Genomic DNA, 19,583 nt, shown 5'->3' on the forward strand with positions numbered 1-19,583 from the left:
GCAAGGTGGGGGTCAGCCTCTACTCCCAGGTAACAGTGATAGGATGAGTGGTCATGGCCTCAAGTTGCATCAGTGGATGTTCAGGCGGATATTAGGAAACATTTCTTCTCAGGAGTGGCGAGGCATTGGAAGAGGCTGCCCAGGATGGTAATGTCTCTTGAGGTGGTCAAGAACCATGTGGATGTGGCACTGAGGGACATGGTATAGCGGACATGGTGGCGATAGACTGATGGCTGGACTGGATGATCTTAGAGGTCTCTTCCAACCTTTCTTATTCTATGAACATTGGTGCCACCTTCGTGTCCTTGTCTGCGCAGTACCTAACCCATTGGGAGCTAAGCAAGCGGTAGCTGTGAGCTCAGAGTTTCTCCAATGGGAACTCACATCTCAGATTACACAAATAATTGCCATCTTGCTGATTCCAGCTTTTAAAGTTTCTTTTATCTTACGGTAATTAGCATTTAAATGATATGGCTTTTTTTTTTCCCCATGAGCTCTTTTCAAGTGGTATACACTTCTGTGAATCATTTAAGTAGGAAGCTCAGAAGTGTCATCTGGATTTTTTATGTCTTCATTATTCCCTTTTCAAGTAGTCCCCTTGGTTGGTGCAGCTTTTAGAATTCACTTTCACTTACAAGAAGTTTGTTTGAGGGGGAAAAAATCCAGACGCTATTTTAGCAACCCAACGTGAGGAGAAGCAAGGAACACTAATGCATCTGTTGGTCCCTGAATGCGAAACTAAAGAGCTCAGCAAGACTCAAAAGGAGGACAGAATCAGTCACAAGTTTCTAATTTTATTTTAACAATCTTGCTTTTTAAAAAATACAGCTTCTGATTAATGCCGGGGGGATGCCAAGTGTCCACTGGCCACAGGCCTCATCTCTCACTTCACTTTCACATCCTGGGAATAGTCTTTCTTTTATGAGGAGAGCAACAGAATGCGAAATAACTGGGCTCTCCTACAAACCTTGTAACAGGACCCCAAGGGATGTATGTTTTCATATGGCACAACTTGATATTGCAAAGTATTATCGACCTGGACCAGTCATTAATGTTGGGCACGAGATAGTAGGCGTGCAAGGTGTGTTGGGTGAGGTATTGTTTGCTCTTGGACAGCACCACTGTCCCTTTCTTCTGTGGATGGACCTGTTGTGCAGCAGAAGTGTCTAAATGGATGTGAGAGCTCAATTAACAAAGAAAAGGGAGTTGAAAAGGTGGGGCAAGCTTATGAATGAGAGACTGCAGAGCCTTAATTGCTTCTCCATAGTTAGTAATAGGAGGGCAGCACTGCCATCCATAAGATAGCTGCATGGCGGCTTCTGAACAGTCAGCTGCTACAGAAGCTTCACGCATCCCAAACAGCACATTTTCTCACACCCTATAAATAACGGGGCTGTGGAGAACCACTTTTTCTACAGAGGGATTTGATGCAACAGCAGCATCATTTTTAGCATCATCTGCCCCGGGTAGTTACTGCGTAAGGGGACAGATTTGAACTGTAATTTCAGTGTAGTCAAAGGCTTGAAAATGCCACGGCTACTTCAGCTTCCAATATGCCATTTTCTCACTAACGTCTTAGCTGGAAAAAGGCACTCACTATTGAAAGAGCAGCTGTGAGGGGGTACTGAATAAGTAAGATGCATTAATTCTGCTGTGATTCTTCCGGTGTCTCAGCTATGCTTATGCCTGCATGCATTAGAGATGTTCTACTCGCTTTGGTGCTATGGTAAACCACGCCATAAGGAGCAGAAAAACAGAGCTGAGGATGAATAGCTTTTGTTTCCTTCCCTGTATTTTTGGCACATATTATTTGCATTTGACTGAAGCACGTAGGACTCCGAGGTGCGAGTATCTTCTCATTCTCCCTAAACAGTATTGCAGCTCTTTCTGAGCTTTAACTATCCATTTAATGCTGGAAAAGGCGGGCGCAAGGAAACAAGTATCTGCACGACCCCAACAGACCTGCGACTGCAGCCCTTTGGCCAGGACAGTAGCATCCCCTAGACACAGCTCACATCACATAGGAAAAGTTCACAGTACTTAGTTTTACAATCACGGTCACTCACAGCACCAGGATTGTCCAGACAAAAAGGAATTACTGAAGGGAAGGCCACTGGCCAAAATTCACACGAGTGCCCACCTGAGGTCTCAGGTGAAAAATAAAGCACTGGTGGGAAAGTGAAGCCGAGTCTGTGCTGGCTCTGTTTGGCAGGGGGAGAGCAGCGGGTCTCCCGTCCTAGCTCGGAGCAGAGCAGCGCTGTAGCCCCATTGTTTATGCGCCCTGTAGGCCTGTTGGCCATCTGAGGGCATGCAGTTCTGCTGGGGGGAGCTGGAAGTTGGCACTGCTGTAAACATGTCCACTGGAGCGGGCCCTGCTGTGTGAACGGCTGGAGGCTGGAGCCCTGGAAGAGGTGGGTGTGGGCAGGACCGGGCCGGGCCTGTGTCCTGCTGCTGGCTCTGTGGAGGAGGCGCTGGGCTCTTGTGACTGTTGCAGTCAGGACAGCTTGAAAAAAGGCTCTGGACAGGGAGCCAATAACAGCAGCCATGGCCAGGGAGTGAAACAGAGGCCTGTGGATGGCAAAGGTCTTCTTCCAAGCATGGCCTCTGTGCTCCTGCTTCGGTGCAGCCAGTTTGGGGAGCGTCTGGAGGCAGGCTGAAGAGCAGGCCACAACCCACCCCACACATGCATGGAGCTTAAAAGCAAAGATAACTGTGTTTCTATGAGACGGCAAGTACAACTAACCGCTCCCCACCACCCTTAACCACACACACCTGGAGGGCAGGGTGCTGGACTGCCCTGCTCTGTGCTCAGCTAGCACAGGCCCCAGGCAGCACGACAGCTGCCCTGCTATATATGCCTCAATCAGATGTGGGAAGAGGTCAGGGGGGACCTTTCCAGCCCTCCCACCCTACACAAAGGGAGTCCCTACACTGCATAAAGGAAAACCAACACTGATCCCACAAACATGCATATTCACAGAGAAATGAGCGCCCCAGCAAGCGGGCGCTGCTGTCTGAAGCCAGCAGGAGGCTGCCTAAACCCTGTTCTCACCAGAAGTCAGTGTCTCGGTGGGAGCAATCCCCCGGACCATGTCCATTTTGGATTCACTCGTTTCTTTAGAGTGTGAAGTCAACGTAAGATGCCAAAGGTTGAAGCACAGAGGTAGACATTTACAGCTCGGAGGAAGTGGCTTCAAGGCTTGAAATGTGCAGATGGCCGGTGTGCTTCCAGGCGTTCCCCAGCTGCTCCTCCCCAACCTTCCCAGCTCTGCTGGGTCATAGGGGTGGCTTTGTGAGACCGGTGGAAACCAAGAGTGCTTGTTCTTGTCCTGCACGCACCAAGAAGGCACATCTCTGCTGCTCGGGCCCCTCTCGCATCTCATGGCTGGTCAACAGTTGTTCCTGAAGGAGTGGGGAGTGTATGGTCCCTGTTGGTTAGGGGGAGAAAAGAAAATCAAACCTTTATGGTCACAAAGCAACAGAATGTCTTGGTGGGGAGTGGAGAGGAAAGAGTGGGATCCTCCAGGCAGTGTGTAGAGGCAAAAACACTGGAAGAGGACCCATGGTGAGGGGCAGATGTGTTTTCCAGGGGTGAAACATTGACCATGGGCTCCCGCAGGTAGGAGGGTTCGCATCAAGCTTCTGCTGAGGGCACTGTCTATAGGACAGGGAGGGCAGCAGGAGTCCGGCGGGGTGTCCATGTCCCTTCCCACGCCTGGCCACAGCAGAGGGAACCTGAGCAGTAACACAGAGAGACTGGCGGGGCTCAGTGGGCTCAGCCCTGAGCAGTGACGGCCAGCGCATTGACATAGCCATGGGGGCCCACGTCGACGTCGGACAGCCCGTGGCCCAGCGGGGCGGCGGCGGGGGGCCCGGCAGCAGAGCCATACTTGGACGGCGGCAAGGTGGCAGTGGGGTGCAGGAGGCAGCAGGTCTCCAGGGCCTCCAGGCCACGGCAGGCAAGGAAGAAGAGGTTCTTCAGCATGAAGAGGGAGAGCGGCTGCTGGTAGCGCAGGAGCAGGAGGCAGCGGAGCGCCAGCAGCGGCGCGTCCAGCAGCCCGGCGGGCAACAGCAGGTGAAGGGTGAGGCGGGCGGCTCCGGGCGGGCGGGCGGCGCTGAGCTCGTATAGCCACAGCACCGGCGAGGCCAAGCAGAGGAAGTAGACGGCGATGAGGAGGTAGCGCAGCGGGGCGGGCAGCGGCGCGGGGCGGCTGGGCTGCAGCACCAGCTCCAGCAGGGAGAAGCTGTCGAGGAGGTCGAGGCAGGTGGCGAGGAAGGCGGCTGCGGCGCGGTGCTGCGGCGGAGGCTGCGGGGGCAGGAGCAGCTGCCCGGAGCCCTCGGCGCCGATGGCCCGCAGCAGGCAGTAGAGCAGCGGGGCGGAGAGCGCCAGGGTGATGCGGAAGCCGGTGGTGCCCAGCGGCAGGCGCAGCTCGATCAGCTCCAGGATGGAGGTGCCCAGGATGAGCGCCGCCTTGGGCGTGAAGGCGATGGAGTAGATGAGCCAGGCCAGGTGCGCGTAGGCGAAGTCGCCTCCCCGGGGGGGGCCGCCGGCCCCGCGCCCCCCGGCCCCGCGCCCGCCGGGGGGGCCGTGCAGCAGCAACGGGTGCGGCGGCGGCGGCCCGGGGGGCGGCGGGGGCCGCTCGCGGCGGCGCGCCCGGCTGTTGCGGCAGAAGAAGATGCCCCAGCCGGCCGCCAGCACCAGGTCGGTGGCGATCCAGCTGCACCAGTACAGGTCGGTGACGGCGATCAGGTAGAGGTCCAGCAGCGCGCCCTGCCCCAGCAGCAGCACCAGGGACAGCGCCTGGAAGCCCCAGCGCCGCCCGCCCGCCGCCCCTCCGGGCCCCAGCAGCAGCCCCCCGGCCGCCGCCCCGCCGCCCGCCGCTCCGCCGCCCGCCGCCGCCGCCCCGTACAGCTCCGCAGCCGTCATCCCTCGGCCCGGGCTCCCTCCGCCAACGCCGCCGCCGCCGCCGCCGCTGCTGCTGCTGCTGCTGGGGAGCGGAGAGGCGGCGGCGGGCGGCGGGGCGGCGGGCGGCGGCACCAGCGGCTTGCTGATGCTGATGCTGTCCTCTTCCTCCTCCTCTTCTTCCTCCTCCTCTTCGGGGCTGCTGCGGGGGCTGCGAGGGCGGCGGGCCCGCGCCGAGCCCGAGCTCGACCCCGAGCCCCGCCGGCTGCCGCCGCTGCTGGAGCTCCCCGGAAAGAGCGGCTGCCGGTCGGCGGCGTGCGGCGGTGGCGGCGGCGGCGGCGGCGGCGGCTGGAAGGAACCCGAGGAGGAGGAGACCGAGCGCTGGTTGGAGGCAGCGCGGTGCATGGTCCTCCCCGGCCCCCGAGCCGGCGCGCCGGGCCCGACGGCCGCGCCGCGGCCCCCCGACCCGCCCCCGGCCCGCCCCCGCTCCCCGCGCCGCCGCACCGGCACCGACAGCGACACCGAGAAAGAGCCCGAGAGGCGGCGGGGCGCGGCGAGGGGACCGGGGGCGGCGCCGAGCTGCAGCGCAGCGGCGGTGGGTGGGCTGGGGGTGGGCGAGCCGAGAGCGGCTGTGCGCCGGGGGGGGCAGGAGGGGACGGGGGAGGAACCCCCGCAGCTGTGTAGCTCGGGAACGGAGCCTCGGGAGGGTCGTCGCCCGCCCACGCGTACGGCACAGCCCCGGCACCGGGCCCAGAAAAGCAGAGGGGCTTCGATGGCGCTGGTCTCCCACGGCCCCCCGGACTGACCGAGTGAAAGGCCGCAACCCGGGCACAGCCTGAAGCCCAACACTGACCTGTGGCTCATCCTGGAGCTATTTGCTTTCACTCTGTCATAGGTAAATACACAGCCAAGTAAGTGGCTTATACCACGCAGGTTTCCTGATGTCACCTATGCCAGGTAGTGAGGGCTCTGCCCAGCCTGCCTTGCTGGGACAATTGCTTCAGGTTGGTTGTTGGGAAGAATTTCTCCTCAGAAAGAGAGATACTGCATTGGAAAAGCTGCCCAGGGAGGTGGTGGAGGTACTGTCCCTGGAGGTGCTGAAGGTTGAACTGTGTGGATGTAGCACAGAGGGACATGGTTAGTGGGCATGGTAGGGTTGGGCTGGCAGTTGGACTGCGTGACCTTAGAGGTCTTTTCCAACCTCAACGATTCTGTGATTCTATTCATGCTGATGTGAACAGCCCTCTAGTTCCAACTGAAAGCACTCAGGGTGAGCATGGCTGGCTGGAGCTGCTGTGGCACCACCACACACAGCACACTGCATTCCCAAGCAGCCCAGTGCTCTGTGTCCCCAGCCCCTTGCTCCCAGGGCGCCTTCTGAGAATGATCCCAAATTGCTTGACTTCTGCAAGTAAATGCTCCTCAATGCGTAGGGCTCACTACTAGGGAACAACAGGAGGAACAGGACTCCAAGCCCTAAGATATCTGGCATATATATCTCTGCTAGCCAACAAAACCCCCTCCCTTTTAAAAAGGTCAATGACTGCAGATCACAAGAAACACAGGTGTTCAAAGTGTTGGAGGACAAGAGGAATCATCCCAGCACAGCACAACGCCTGTGCTGTATGTAGGCCAGGCCACAACCCTTGGCCGGGCACAACAGCTCCAGCCCCAGGTGCTGCCCTTCCCCATGGGACATCCCCATCACACTAAAGTGCCTTGGTGTCACTGCCACCTCCACAGTGACACAGGGCACACTCTTCTGTCTTCAGTGCTGGGTGCAGTCCCACCACAGCCAGCACAGGAAACCTGCTGGCTCCTGAGTGGCAAAACAACACAGTGCTGCTCAGAGCTGAGCAGTCTGAGGTCTTTGGAGGCACAAGAAGACTGCAGAGAGCAGAGCCACCTCTCCTTCCTGTGCTAGATACGCTCCCGTGGTGCTGCTCTCAGCCCTCCAAGATATGTAAATTTGCCTGGAGATGAAAGCATCTTATCCCGAGATCATGATTGATGAGCCATGTTTCTTGACAGAATGGTATCTGTTGTAGACTGGAGTCCATGGACTTTGGGAAGAGTGAGTGGTCTCCTTCCAGATCCACACAGCTAGGGTGCTCATATGGGGATACTGGCTGGGTGATGGATGAGCTCAGCCTGGGCAGTGGGTTGAAGGCAGCTGGGTGCTAAGTGGGCTCACCTGGGCTGGCACAAGTGAAGGGCTTTGTGCCTCATCTTCCTAGGGATCGTGGACCTGCTGGGCCTGGAGCTGTGTGAAGAGGACTGGAAGAGCTTTATGTTTCTATGGAGACCAAGGGACCCCTGCTCAACTGGAAAGGCTTCTGCATCCAAGGTAGGCAGGTGGGAAGAGAGACTTCAATGAGCAGGGGTGGATGGTACCGGGCATGTGGGCTCCACTGGGGCAAGCGAAGCCCTAACAAATGGGTGAGAATAAGAAAAGAGGTTTTTTTTTTTACCTGGAAGGAAAAGGAAATTGAGCCTGTATCTTAAAATGGGAATGAAGGGGAAAATGTCTTCTACTTGAGAAAGCATTGTAGCACGCTCTGGGATGGGATATGACAAGCTGATGCTTCCCGTGTGATCTAGTTCTTTAATGTAATTGTGCAGCCCTTGCAAGCATTAGTACTTAACCATTACTGTTGAAACATTAAAAACCCACACTATAAATAGCTTCCGCTCTTCAGCAGCTCCAAAGCTACGTTTCTGGCTTCTATATACATTGATGTAAATACATAGGTGTACGTGTGTGTGTGTATATTTAAAGGCAAGCAGCAGACAACACAGTTCTGTGCAATGGTTGTAGAGAATGTAAGAAATGCTCCTGTTTCTAGTTTGTAGAAGTAGCGAGCCCTCAGAAATAACCCTGCTGGGGGAAAGATGAGAGTTTCTTGAGGGCACAACGCAAGAGTAAACAAAATAATGACTCAGATGCTGGGGAGGAGGAAGGTGGAGAGGGGGGAAAGGACAAATATATGCCTGTGAGAAAGACCAGAAGCTAAAACCCTAATCATACCCTGCAGTAAGCTGTCAGAAACTGGCAGCAGTGGGAGGGAAAGAGGCAAAGCTGATTTCAGCGAGTTTGAGCATAATCTGCTGTAACTGTGCTTAAAATGCCTTTTGTGTGGGAAGGGAAGGTTCTGGGATTCTCTAATGCAGGCTTTGTAGTGCACTTATTGAATCCATTTGGACATTCAGGATTGGAGTAACAGGTAAGCGCAGAGCAGGTTAGCACCTGGCCAGCACCAGTATTCAAAGACTTGTCAGCCCCAAATGCTGAGTCTTTGTAACTAAAATGCTGACCCAGTAGTATGATGTGGGGAATACAGATACTCTTTGAAAGGTATAAAGGTGTAGCCATTTATTACTTTTAATTACATTTCAGTTCAAAGAGCATTTGATACCAGTATAAAATATAAAGATTTATTTCAGCCTTATCATAGTTAAGGGCTTGGGGAGTGAGGATTTGAGGTTTGCTCTTAGTATTTTGTGCTTAATTAGTCTTTTTTAGCATACAGTATGTGTTGGAACTGACCTTGAGGAACAATCTTAAGTGACTGAAGTAACTGGTTTATTGCAGTGAACAAGATGCTGATATACCTTGTGTCTGCAGCCCACCAAAACCTACAAACTAAGCATTTCTCAGGGCTTGCTGTGGCAGGTGTTCCCCCCCAGCATCCACCTTTGGAGAAAGCTCCAATTTGAGCTGTCTTGTCAGTTCCTCCTGTTTAATTTGTTCCTTCTTCAGTGTTTCATGATGCCAGTGCCTAACCACGCTCCTTATGTTGGTTAAGGGCTTCCAGCTCAAGCTGTCCCCTTCAAGGACGCCTTTGCTCTGGGCCAACCCTTTGTTTTAACAACAGTACCATGATGATGAGTCTTCATTTAGGTTATTTGGGTTCTGCTCTCTGTCTAACCTTGGTCTGCCCTACCTTTGGTGAGCGCTCCAACTACCTGAATACTGGATAAACTAAGGGGTTGGTCCTATTTTTATTTCTTTGAAGTCTAGGCCATTTCTTTAGGACGTAGGGTACAACTCAATTCCTTTCTCAGCTGAGAACGGGAATCCTTCTCCTGTCTGTCCAAAACTGCTTCGAACAATTAGGTTCTTTTAGTATCAAGAAGTTGGTTGGACTGTGAGTCATGCACATCTTGTGTTCTAACGTATCTCCCATGAACTTTGTAGACACAAGATTTTTGGTGGAATATTTTATAGAAACAGTGCAAGTGAACTACTGCACAATGGCAGTTTCTAGACCATTAAGGTAGCAGTTTTCACCTAGTAGGATCTGCCATTTTCCATGTGCTGCACTCTGCGGAAGCTTTAGTATTGGTCTCTTTAACACCACTTGCTTTCTTCAAGAGGTAGAAGAGCATGGCCTTGTCCTTGTCAAACAGGATGAGTTCCTTAGATGATCGCAAAGGGTTTAATGTAGTGCCAAGAAAGCTTCTAATGGTAAAGATGGCTCTTGTACCTCCTCAGGCTTCTTCTGCAATAGCAGATAAAGTTGGTTCTATCTAGTTTGTTGCTTCCCCACCCAGTAGAAATAATAATTACAAATGACACGGTAATCCGTGACAGTTGGTTAGGTCAGGTCACAACTAAGTGCCTGCTCTGAAAGCACCTTTATACACATGGCATCCTAAAATTGACTGCAAAGTATCAGTCAGGACATCACTTGGTGATTTTCCCCCCTCCTCCCTCTCCCGCTTTATAGTGTAGGAATAGTCAAAGTTACTGTTCATAGTCTCATCTGAGTATGGCAAACATAGAGCTTAAAGGGAATTACAGTTTGGTCCAATTCAAAGAATTGCTGGAGATGTATCCTGCAGGGTAGTTCCCTCAAGATAATCCGAGATCGATTTGATGAGCACAACAAAAGACAGCATTTGGTCCTGATAATCTTCTAGGGTGAAGGAATGAAAGAGGCCAGGCCAATACTCACACAACGTACACACAGCACGCTACAATTTATTTCAAAGAAAACCTCTTTTATTATTTTTTTAATGTGCTAATTCAAAGGAGAAGCTCTGGATCTGGGTTAAACTTGATTTGAATGCTAAAACAAACACATCTTGTGATTTCTCTGTACCATACATAATCACCCCAATACAGTGTACATGACAGAATTTGAAACATTACCCATCTATGGTGCGGGAGAGGGAAGGGTAGAAAGACACACCAGGATTAAGACAGGAAGAAAGGGTACAGTAGTGTTATGTGATTCCCTGAACGCCAGGTTAGTGGTTGCATTTGCCCTGTGGAATAACAGAATTGTCCTTTCTGACCCCCATGTTATTGCATGACATAAAAGCTCTCTGCTTCAGATCCAAAATGAGGTCAGTCCCACCTTCAGTTCCCCCCTGTTATTCTCAGCTGCCTGAGCTCACCATGTACTTCCTTTAGGCTTGCCTGAAACCTCCCCATCTGTGGAAGATGGAGCTGTTAGGATCAGGTCTTCACCATTTGTTACATAAGGTAGCGCACCATATGAATATCAAGGAATCAGAAGAACGAGTGAAGCCCCCTGTCCTTGCTTGGTCCAATAATTTGCACAGACGTATGCTTACCCCAAGCCAGAGAAATGCAGCATCTGAAATGCAATACATGAGATACAGGAAAGGATGTGTTCCAGCCACTCTTGCAGCTCATTCCAGGAAACTGCAATTCCAAGGAGAAAGGATTTGACTGACTTCTAGCAGTAACAGATGTCCGTGGATGAGCTGCCGATAAGCAAGGAGCCCGCTAGGAGATTTTTTTCTAGGCTTCTCCCCTCTGCTCAATTTCAACCCTCAAGTGAAGCAGTTCTTGAATTCCTTATCGCTGAAGTTCCTCCTACACACTTTAAAGACTCCCAGAGCACTGTTTTAACACTAACACGGTTCAAAAAAAAATCTGGAGCTAAAAGCTAATTTGGAAGCCAAAGCCGATTCCCGTCAGTCAGTTCTCCATCACTGCTGTTCTAAAGATGGAGATGCCTGTTCACTCTCCATGCAAATGCAAACCTGTCCCTTTGCTGGACAGGGCCTCATCTCTGTTCTGTGGCTGAGGGACACTGGACTTAGTTAATGAATGGGACTTGGGCCTCAAGTATCAGGACTTGCACACTGGATCCATAGGGTGCCTGCAACACCGGAGTTGCTCTGAAAGCTGTTTTATGCCAAGTCCTTTCCTGTATTTATCCTTCAGGGAACTCTAGGTGAGCCCTTGTTTTGTGCAAGTAGATGAAATGGGCTTCTGCTTTTTGTTTTTATCCTTCCAGCTTAAGTCAAAGGATTAAAATCAAAGACAGTGTTCCACTCTTAGGAGCAGCCAAATTACTCTTGTCCTGATAAGACAAAAGAAAAGAATCCCAGCTAGTACTAAGAGAGGAAGAAGAGGATCCTTCCTGTTACTGATTTCACAGCAGGTAAATTGACCCAGGGGAGTATTTTTCTTGCTCCTATTCAGAAAACAAAGCCTGGAGAAAAAAGCCATCTTTGCTTGGGTCTTTGACTGCCCACCCAAACCCATTCAGTCATAGAACCCAACAAAACAAGAACCTGTTCTGCAGTTTGACCCTCCTAGGAAGGCACATCAAGCTGCAGAAGCAGAACATCACTGCACAGGGATGCTGAGATTTTAACTGAGAACAATACAGATTATCTTGCTCATATAGCATGTGTGAAGCTGCCTGGTAAAGCAGGAAGAAGTGAAGTGGGGGCAGAGCAGACCTATTTCTGATCTCTGTGTGGTGCAGGCTGGGTGTAACTAGGAACACCAACTCTGTTGTGCTGGTTCCAAATGCTTTCCATTGCAAATGCAAACTGACTTATGCTTCTAAAATCACAGTGCTTCCTCTGGAATTACGACACCCCTTGCTAATTCAATCTTTCACACGGAGTTCCCCAAACAGTGCTTGCTTAACTTCTTTGGATTGTCTAAGGAGACACAGGACTTGATCCAGATAGCCCAAGCTAGGAAAACAGGCAGTAGAAGGTGCGTGTCAGTAGGGACATAGAGATGTTCCCAGACAGAAAAGTCCCAGATGCTAATTCATGTTACAGAGACTCTATTTGCAAGCTACAGGAAGAGGAGGGAAGAGGGATCAGACCATACGGGGGTATTCCTGAGTTGCAGACCAAACATGGATAGTGGAAGAAAGTGAAGGACAGATACACTTCTACTCTCAGAGATGAAGACTTGGTATATGGGGCTAAGGCTTGACAATCTCTTTTCTCAGTCACTGCAGGCAGAGTAAGAAAAAGGCTGGGCTGTGACTTGTGTTGGCTGGCCCTTGCTCTCAGTGCCCCTTGTTTGGAAGCTGTGTCAGCTGGAGCAGGGCAATGTCCCTTGCATCAGCTGGGGTCAGGGCGAGTGCCACGACACCTTCCTGCTGTAACACTGAGTTCTGGCCAGACACCTCTGGAAATGCAAACTCCACAGTGATTTCTCCTGCTATTGAGAACAGGCTGATGGCTCCCTGGGCAGGATGCAAAAAGGCAGAAGTGCTCACAGAATGTTAAAGAGGGGGGAGGGAATAATGGCTTCCCATGAGGCCCTGCAGCAAGTTGTTCTGGCTACTGCTGCTTCCTTTGAGGGGCCCTGGCCCTCCATCGCTGCTGGAGAGCTGCAAAATGGGACTTTGTTTCAGGCTGACATCAATGCAGTGGCAAATCCCCAAGCAAGCAGAATTTGTTAAAGTCCACAGGCACTTATTCTTTATATGGAGAACGGTAAGACTTGAAGCCTTCCCTTGGCAGAGGGCCACCACAACGCAGTTTCTGGTGTGCTCTTGTCGCATACTGGATGAATAGTACAGTGTATGAATGGTACACTGGCTGATGGCAGCTCCTTGCACAGGGAAGAGCTTCATCCTCAAAGATTGCTTGCCTGATTCTCATGCACAAAGGGTAGGAAAGAAAGGACTCTGGTGGCTGAACAAAACTGAGATTGCTGGGACAAGCCTTTCCCTTATGTCCCGTTTCTATTATGGCTCAAACTGTGATCACAGAAATTTAAGTTCACAATTAAAAGCCTGCTGGCAGGATGGTGGAAGATTATTAGCAAAAGTAATGGACTTTTAGTGCTGAAATGGGGAGACCTCTTTAGCGTTGGCTAGATTAGATCAACCCAGGTCTCTCTCCATTCTTCCCCTCTGCCCTGACAGCAGTTGTTTAGGCACGCCTGTCTTTAACCCTAACTCCAGTTCTCCTTCTCAAAAGCAAGTTGCACAGCTTCATTCACATCCTGCACTATGTAAGATGCCTCCACGAGGCTGGGGTCAAAGCAGAAGTCCCGATGGCCGTGGAACACAGTCTCTGTGTTGCACTCTTCTGGCTTCCTAACATCTGCATTGTGGCGGTAGACCCCAGTGCAGACCAGAATCGACTCACAGCTCTCCACTGCAAGGCGGTCCTCAGTTTGGGGATTGGCTGCCTGTGGGATCCTCTTCACCCCAGCCTTGACCTGGTTCTGTTGAGCTGACTTGAGGTAGTTGTTGTAGAGGTTTGCCCCATAGACATCAGACATAGGATTGTCCCTGGATAAGGTCACAATACGAAATAGAAATGAAAAACCAGCCCAAACATCAATTTCTAGTTCTGGCAGTCTGGGATTTAGGAAGCACCAAGGGAGGAAAGAGTACAAGACGTTTGCTATCATCAAGGAAATCCCCCCAGATTAGACCAGTGACTCCACTTACTGGTGCATCCGGCACACGGTGATGGCCATGTGCTTCACTGGTATCGTTTTTGAAAGGCAAACAGATATGTCCAAAGCACCCACAGCAGTTTCAGCCTTTACCGACATTTATTCCCTACAACCCCAACGTGTTTGGCTTAACTGGGCTAATGGTACTGCATCTGGGTCTTTCATCTCTTTCTTTAAGCCAGTTGTGCTATGTGCAATCTACATCCTACAGTACCAGCTTTGCTAGGCTGACAGTAGCCTTTACATTACTGTAAATGCAGGGTGCAAAATACTAACATCTAGGATGTATGGCTGCAGAGATGCCATGGGGATTTTGGTATTTGATTTAGAAATCTCCATTTAAACAAACAACAATGATGGAGGAAAAAAAAAGCCCAGGCCCTGCACGTATAGCACTATGCAAGTTCCTAGGCAAGCAGAAAAAGAAAACATACAGTCTCATACCCAATTGCATATAGGCGTCGGATGGGAGCCTTCCAGCCGTGTTTCTCAGCCTGCTCTTTGATCAGGTATTCAGCATAGCGGTAGGTGACTGTGCTGGGTTTGCCAATCAAGGCCTCATACTTCAGCTCCCGGCCTGTCACCTTCTTGTAGATGTTCTCCAAGCAGAGAAGGAAAGTGCCGTGGCCAAACCTGCTCCAGAAAGGAGGCCATCAGTATCCCCAGCCTCACCACTTGTGTGGCAAACACTCCTCAGTGAGAGGTTCCTGGTACTGCCTGCTTTGGACGTGGTGTATCTACCCACACACTCCTACACAGGCAGTGATCTGGCTTTGGCTTCTTAAGATTTAGTCTTGATTTCTTACACAGTGTCCATGTTCTTGCTGCTAATTATGTTACAGTTAAGAATCTAACACTAAAAAATGTACTGTGTCAGGAAAGAGCATCTGCAGGAGCGCTGTATGAATTATGCTAAAATTACTACAAGTGCTTTTTACCTTGGCATTTTGGCTTCAGCCATCCATAGGAGATCCATGTTGCAGGCGAGGACAGGCAGATGGGGGTATGGTATACCTTCTGGCTCTGCCCCAGGGTTCCCATTGCTCAAGAGCACGTCAATAATAAGTTGCAGGCTTGTCTCCCACCTCACTGGCTCACCAAACAAAACCACCCCTGGAAGATTTAAAGAGATGCTTGGAAATTTATGGTATCCATAAATCGGTTTATTGGTATCGGATGCCAAAAGCCACCCATGACCAAAAGCAACCCCTATTCCATATTGGAATGCCCTGGCTAATACAACTACCTACAGAACACAGCTGGTACTTTGCTTCTACCAGCTTGTGTTTCATGTTACGTGAAGACAGCATAGCTGCCTCCTGGTTGTACCCTCTGCATAAGCTGCCTGGGGATACCAATGAGCTGACAGCACGTCATTAGCTCCCGTCCCAGCTGGCTTGCCTTACTGCTATTTCTGCTTGCTGTTCCTACATAAACAAAGGCTGCTGCTTACCTTCTATAGTGGGGAAGCCAGTGGTTGGAGGAGGCTGCCAGAAAAAAAAAAAAAAAAGCTAGGTTAGCAATGCAAAGTCTAATGTCATCTCCAAAACAAAACTAGAAACGTAGTCCCATAAAGAACTAGGACAAGGCCACCTTGAATCCAGAGAAAGATTTCCCCTCCTAGCCCAGCCTGAATTTCACAGATCTTGTGTTCCCAGTTCTTGGCCCCGGAGATGCCAACCAACCCATCTACTGTGGTCACTGCAAGGACAAGGGACAAGCAGTGCAACACTGGCACAGCAAAGGACAAAAGCTGCTGCCCTTCCAGCAGGAGCCACAGACATGCCAACTGCTCAATGCCAACTCTGGGCTCACCCTAAAGACGTCCCCTAGCAGCCAGCCGCTGCTCCACCCCGTGCTGTTTGCTGTAAGCAACACCTTGCCACCCCTTCGGCCCACATGTCAGGAAATTACCAACTCCTTTGGCCTCCGGCTCTGATCCACCATGTCTAACAGGGGATACGCCTTCCGCAGCGCCTCTATGGTGACCACGTGCTTGAACCCCAGGCTATGTCAGTTCATCAAGGAAAGACGTGAAGACTCTTTCTTGCCTGGTTTTGTTTTCTGGAGTCACTAGTAAGGGCATCTAAAGGACTAGGAAATACGGGTCCTAGCAGCAGAGCTGCTACATATACATGGCAATGCATAACATTTTGGCCTTCAAACTGTAAGTCACGCTTCAACCTAAAGGTGACTCTGAAGCTTACCAAAAAAGAAAAAATACATAAATAAGATCAAAAACAGGCCAGGGTGGTTTCCTTTGTGAAAGGAAAGCTTTGGAAGCAGGAAGCTTTGGAAGCAGGCAAAGAGTAGAAATGAGTCCAGGACAGATATGCTTCAGGAGCCCTTAAAGGCTGGCCCAGGTGTTTGTAACAGGGAAGCCTGGATCAGGCTTCTTGGCTAGGAGCAGAACCAGGAAAGCTGTGGTCAGCTTAGCTACTGAAAAGAAAATGGAGCATGCTGTTAGAACACGCAAGGGAAGGCTGAGTTGCATTCAGCTGCAGAATGCCCTGCCACTAGCTCACCTTGTTTGCCTTGAGGAAACACGCACGGGCAGATGTTTCACACCAAGTGCAGCCAAAGGTTAAGCACAAGGTGTGACCATGTGCACACACACATGCAGAAGGGCAGAGCCTGTTGTACCATCTGTTCTCTTTTTCAGCCTTGTCCTCGGTTGGACCCATTTAGCTAATTCCAAGAAGCTGTTCAAGGCCTCACAGAAAGAACCATGATCCAGATCCACCCCTTCAGAGAAGCTCTGAGCGGCAGCAAGTCTGGACAAGGTTCCCCTTCCTGCCATTGGAGGCGACATAGCTTCAAACACCCAGGCAAGGAGGCAATGCAAATGAGCAGGAGGGGCCCACGGCACCTAGTGATGAAGCTGATGGGTCGAAATGGTGAGCACGTGCTGCAGGTGGATCTTAACCTCCTGGCAGAGATGGGCTATATCAGACCATGCCATGCCCTCAGCGAGTCAATATGCACTTGGGATTGTCTCTGTACTGTGATGCTCCTGCTCTAATGATATTTCAGCTGCTTCAAGCGCTCTGAGATCACTGGAGAAAACCTTAGCTGTGGGAGTGCTCGGAGTGATGCCTTTTGCCATGGAAGCACTGCAAGGAGCAGAATTTTATCTCAAAAGTGAAAGAGGCCCGAAGTCTGTCTGTGCTGCCAGCAGGAGGAGCAGCACAGCTCAGGACAGTTGGGAATCTGCATGAGAAGCAAAACAATGCCCTAGGTTAAGATGGGAGGTGACTGAGGTCAACAGCAAGCACCTATGTATGAGCCTGCCCTTAGGACGACAGCAGCGGTCGTTGTTTCCTTGCACTTCTACCGAGCATTTAACAGGGATGAGCGCAGTGCCATTAGCTGAGCGCAGCAAAGGATACTTGCGGGCATTCTCCTCCACGGGCCCCTGCCCGGCCACCAGCATGCACTTGGGGTGGAACTGGCCGAAAAGCCGCAGCGGGCTGTGGGACAGGATCACCTGCTCCGGAGACACCTGCGGGGAGAGCAGAGGCCGTGGGCGGCGGTGCAACCATCTGCCCGTCTCCGTGCCGCCACCCAAGGCCCCCGCCCGGACTTTGTCCCCGCACAGGGCCGGCCCCGACCCGCGGGACCCAGGCAACCCGAGCTCACCTGCAGCCCCAGCGCCTGGGACAGCTCTCGGGCCTTGGCCGCCCGCAAGCAGTTGCCGGCGTTGGTCAGGAAAACCACGGGCACCCTCAGCCGCCCGCCCGCGTCCGACAGCCTCCGGAAAGCCTCTCGGGCGGCGGGCACCACCTGGCTGCCCCGCACCAGCACCCCGTCGATGTCGAAGAGGAAACCGAAGGCCGGCGGCTGCAAGGCGAGCGGAGGGCACGGTCACCGGCGCGCCGCCATTTGCTCGCCCCGTCCCCCCACCCCGCACCGCGGTCCCCGGCGCCCCTTCCTAGGACGCGCCGCCTCGCCCGGGCCCCCCGCCGCTCACCCGGCCCCCTGCGCAGCCCCGGCGGGCGGGCGGACCCGGCGGCCCCGCGGCGCGCAGAGCCCCTCGGCCGGCCCGCAGGCAGCCGCGCAGCGCCATGCCGCGCCGCTCCGCACGGCCCGGCTCGCGGCGGGGCACGCCGGGGAGCGTAGTTTCAGGACTACAGCTCCCAGCGGGCGCGGGGACGGCGGGCGGGGCGGGCCGAGGGGCAGCGGTGCCCTCTGTGATGCGGGATGGGGGAGGGATCTCCGAGCTGCGTTCTGCTGAGACACGAGAGGAGCCGGAGGTGTCCTCCAGAAAGCCATTTTGCTTTCCGGGGACGGTTAAGATTTCCTGACTCCTGCCTTAAGGCAGTTTTAGTGTGTATGACCTTAAGCATCAATTACACAGTGGGATTCTGTTTGTTTCCGTTGCCGTGCATGCCAATATTCATTCATTTTTACTCTTTCACACCCGCAGCCTTTTCTGCAGAGCTGTTGAGGTGCTGGCAGCACAGGGTTATACCTTTGTATGGATGGTTACACCTCCCTGAAGTGCCTCTGCCTTAACTGAATCGCCTTCTGCTTCTTTACATCACTTCCACAACCTACCAGTGTCGTTCTGATTTCTCATTATAGAACTTAGAACTATGGAATCATCTGTTGGAAGGGACTTTTAAAGGCCATCTGGTCCAGCCCCCCTGCAGTGAACAGGGACACCCACAAGTAGATCAGGTGGCTCAGAGCCCCGTCCAGCCTGACCTTGTGTGTCTCCAGGGATGGGGCATCCACCACCTCTCTGGGCAACTTACTCCGATGTCTCACCACCCTTGGAGCCAGCCGTGCAGGGCCGCTCAGAGCCGCCAGGGGTCCCCCCTGCTCCACGCCAGGGCAAAAAGGGGGAACAGGAGCGAGCCCTGGAGGTCGGCTGCAATGGAGCGCTGCTCTCTCTCTCACCCTCTGGGACTGAACTGCTGTCCCCACTACTGCACTTTGGGTTGCGTGCTCTTTTCTTCCTGTGGATCAGCAGGAAACCCCACTCACACGGTGGGAGTGGGGCTGCCAGCCCCCTGATACACAGCACGGGGGCTGGGGTCAGCATGGCCACGTGGGGTGGGCACCTCATGGCCAGGCTGTGGAGAGCTAGCCATGTTCCCAGCCAAGCATGCATGGCTGTAGAGGCCCCCAAAGAGCGTGTATGCCCCAGCTCTGAGGGCTGGCAGCAACACTGTATTTATTTTTACAAGGAAGACAGCCCAGCGGGCTGAAGTGTTTATTTTTAAAGCCCCACGAGGGTGTTTGCCAGCAGTCAGGCATAAGCTGGGCCTGGCACACGGGGCCAGGCCTGGAGCAGCATGGCTGCCAAGCTCCACACCCTGCAGTACCCACTTTGGCTGCCGAGCGCCTGCCCAGCCGGCTGCAGCAGGCCTCAGTCTGCCCATCCCTGTGCCAAATGCTGGCCTGACTTTCCCTTGGAGATGAGGCTTTTGTCGGTGCTGCTACCCGGAGCTCTGGCTCTGCATGGCCCTGAGGATTCCTTCTAGGGGCGCATCTGTTGCCGGCTGTATCCCTAACACCCCCAGTGCCCCAGAGGTGGTCTCACACCATTCCCTCTCAGCCAGCCCACGGGAGACTCTTTTTCCCCTCTTCGATGTTTCCCCGCCCCCTTTGCTTTCAAGACAAGCACAGCAGTTGGTTGCCCACAGCCTCCTCCTTCGGTTTCTGTGTAAACCCTGCAGCTCTGTTTTCCCCGGGCTCTCAGCCCTGTCATCACCCCCTTACTGACCTTCTAACACCCTCCTTGCAAGCAGCCCACCTTCCCTCGCTTTTCTTCTGCAGAGGCCCCAGTGGGCCGAGCCAGCCCTCCCCCCGGCTTTATCTCCTCTCCCTCCCTGCTGCAGACTGCCGGTGGAATGATGGACAACCGAGAGGTTGAGAAAATACAGTAAAATGCCTTTCTTATCCCGTAATGACCTAGGGGGAGGACACGGCCTGATAAAAATGACAGGCCAGGAGAATTGAGAGCCAGAC

At 52.8% G+C, this 19,583-nt stretch overlaps 2 protein-coding genes and 1 long non-coding RNA gene across 4 annotated transcripts; 1 reads left to right on the top strand and 2 right to left on the bottom strand.

Moving 5' to 3' along the window:
* Positions 1-774: 774 nt before the first annotated feature.
* Positions 775-5,361, bottom strand: TMEM121B (transmembrane protein 121B). The gene has a single exon (XM_072354671.1). It carries the CDS (start codon positions 5,306-5,308, stop codon positions 3,776-3,778), a length of 1,533 nt encoding a protein of 510 aa, XP_072210772.1. The 5' UTR covers positions 5,309-5,361; the 3' UTR covers positions 775-3,775.
* Positions 5,362-5,508: 147 nt separating this feature from the next.
* On the top strand, positions 5,509-17,006 carry LOC140262212 (uncharacterized). 2 transcript variants are annotated; one of them, XR_011905822.1, is made up of 3 exons: positions 5,509-5,798; positions 7,141-7,250; positions 16,270-17,006. It is a non-coding gene; the product is annotated as an uncharacterized lncRNA (long non-coding RNA). The 2 variants fall into 2 exon arrangements; XR_011905823.1 differs by lacking the exon at positions 5,509-5,798 and adding an exon at positions 6,696-6,977.
* HDHD5 (haloacid dehalogenase like hydrolase domain containing 5) lies at positions 9,870-18,107 on the bottom strand. Its single transcript, XM_072356395.1, has 8 exons — positions 17,578-18,107; positions 17,247-17,447; positions 16,997-17,109; positions 15,522-15,615; positions 15,061-15,094; positions 14,546-14,720; positions 14,052-14,240; positions 9,870-13,437 (listed from the first exon to the last, which is right to left on the bottom strand). Exons 1-8 carry the CDS (start codon positions 17,671-17,673, stop codon positions 13,095-13,097), a joined length of 1,245 nt encoding a protein of 414 aa, XP_072212496.1. The 5' UTR covers positions 17,674-18,107; the 3' UTR covers positions 9,870-13,094.
* Between the last annotated feature and the right edge of the window lie 1,476 nt (positions 18,108-19,583).

This window comes from Excalfactoria chinensis, chromosome 1, assembly GCF_039878825.1.
Source record: "Excalfactoria chinensis isolate bCotChi1 chromosome 1, bCotChi1.hap2, whole genome shotgun sequence".
Classification (NCBI taxonomy): domain Eukaryota; kingdom Metazoa; phylum Chordata; class Aves; order Galliformes; family Phasianidae; genus Excalfactoria; species Excalfactoria chinensis.

Excerpts from the sequence above, each read along its gene's own strand:
- TMEM121B (XM_072354671.1), bottom strand. The coding sequence starts at position 5,308 with ATGCACCGCGCTGCCTCCAACCAGCGCTCGGTCTCCTCCTCCTCGGGT.
- HDHD5 (XM_072356395.1), bottom strand. The coding sequence starts at position 17,673 with ATGGCGCTGCGCGGCTGCCTGCGGGCCGGCCGAGGGGCTCTGCGCGCC. Across the intron at positions 17,110-17,246 it reads CCCAGGCGCTGGGGCTGCAG|GTGTCTCCGGAGCAGGTGAT; the intron begins GTGAGCTCGGGT and ends CTCTCCCCGCAG. Across the intron at positions 13,438-14,051 it reads CGACGCCTATATGCAATTGG|GGACAATCCTATGTCTGATG; the intron begins GTATGAGACTGT and ends GACCTTATCCAG.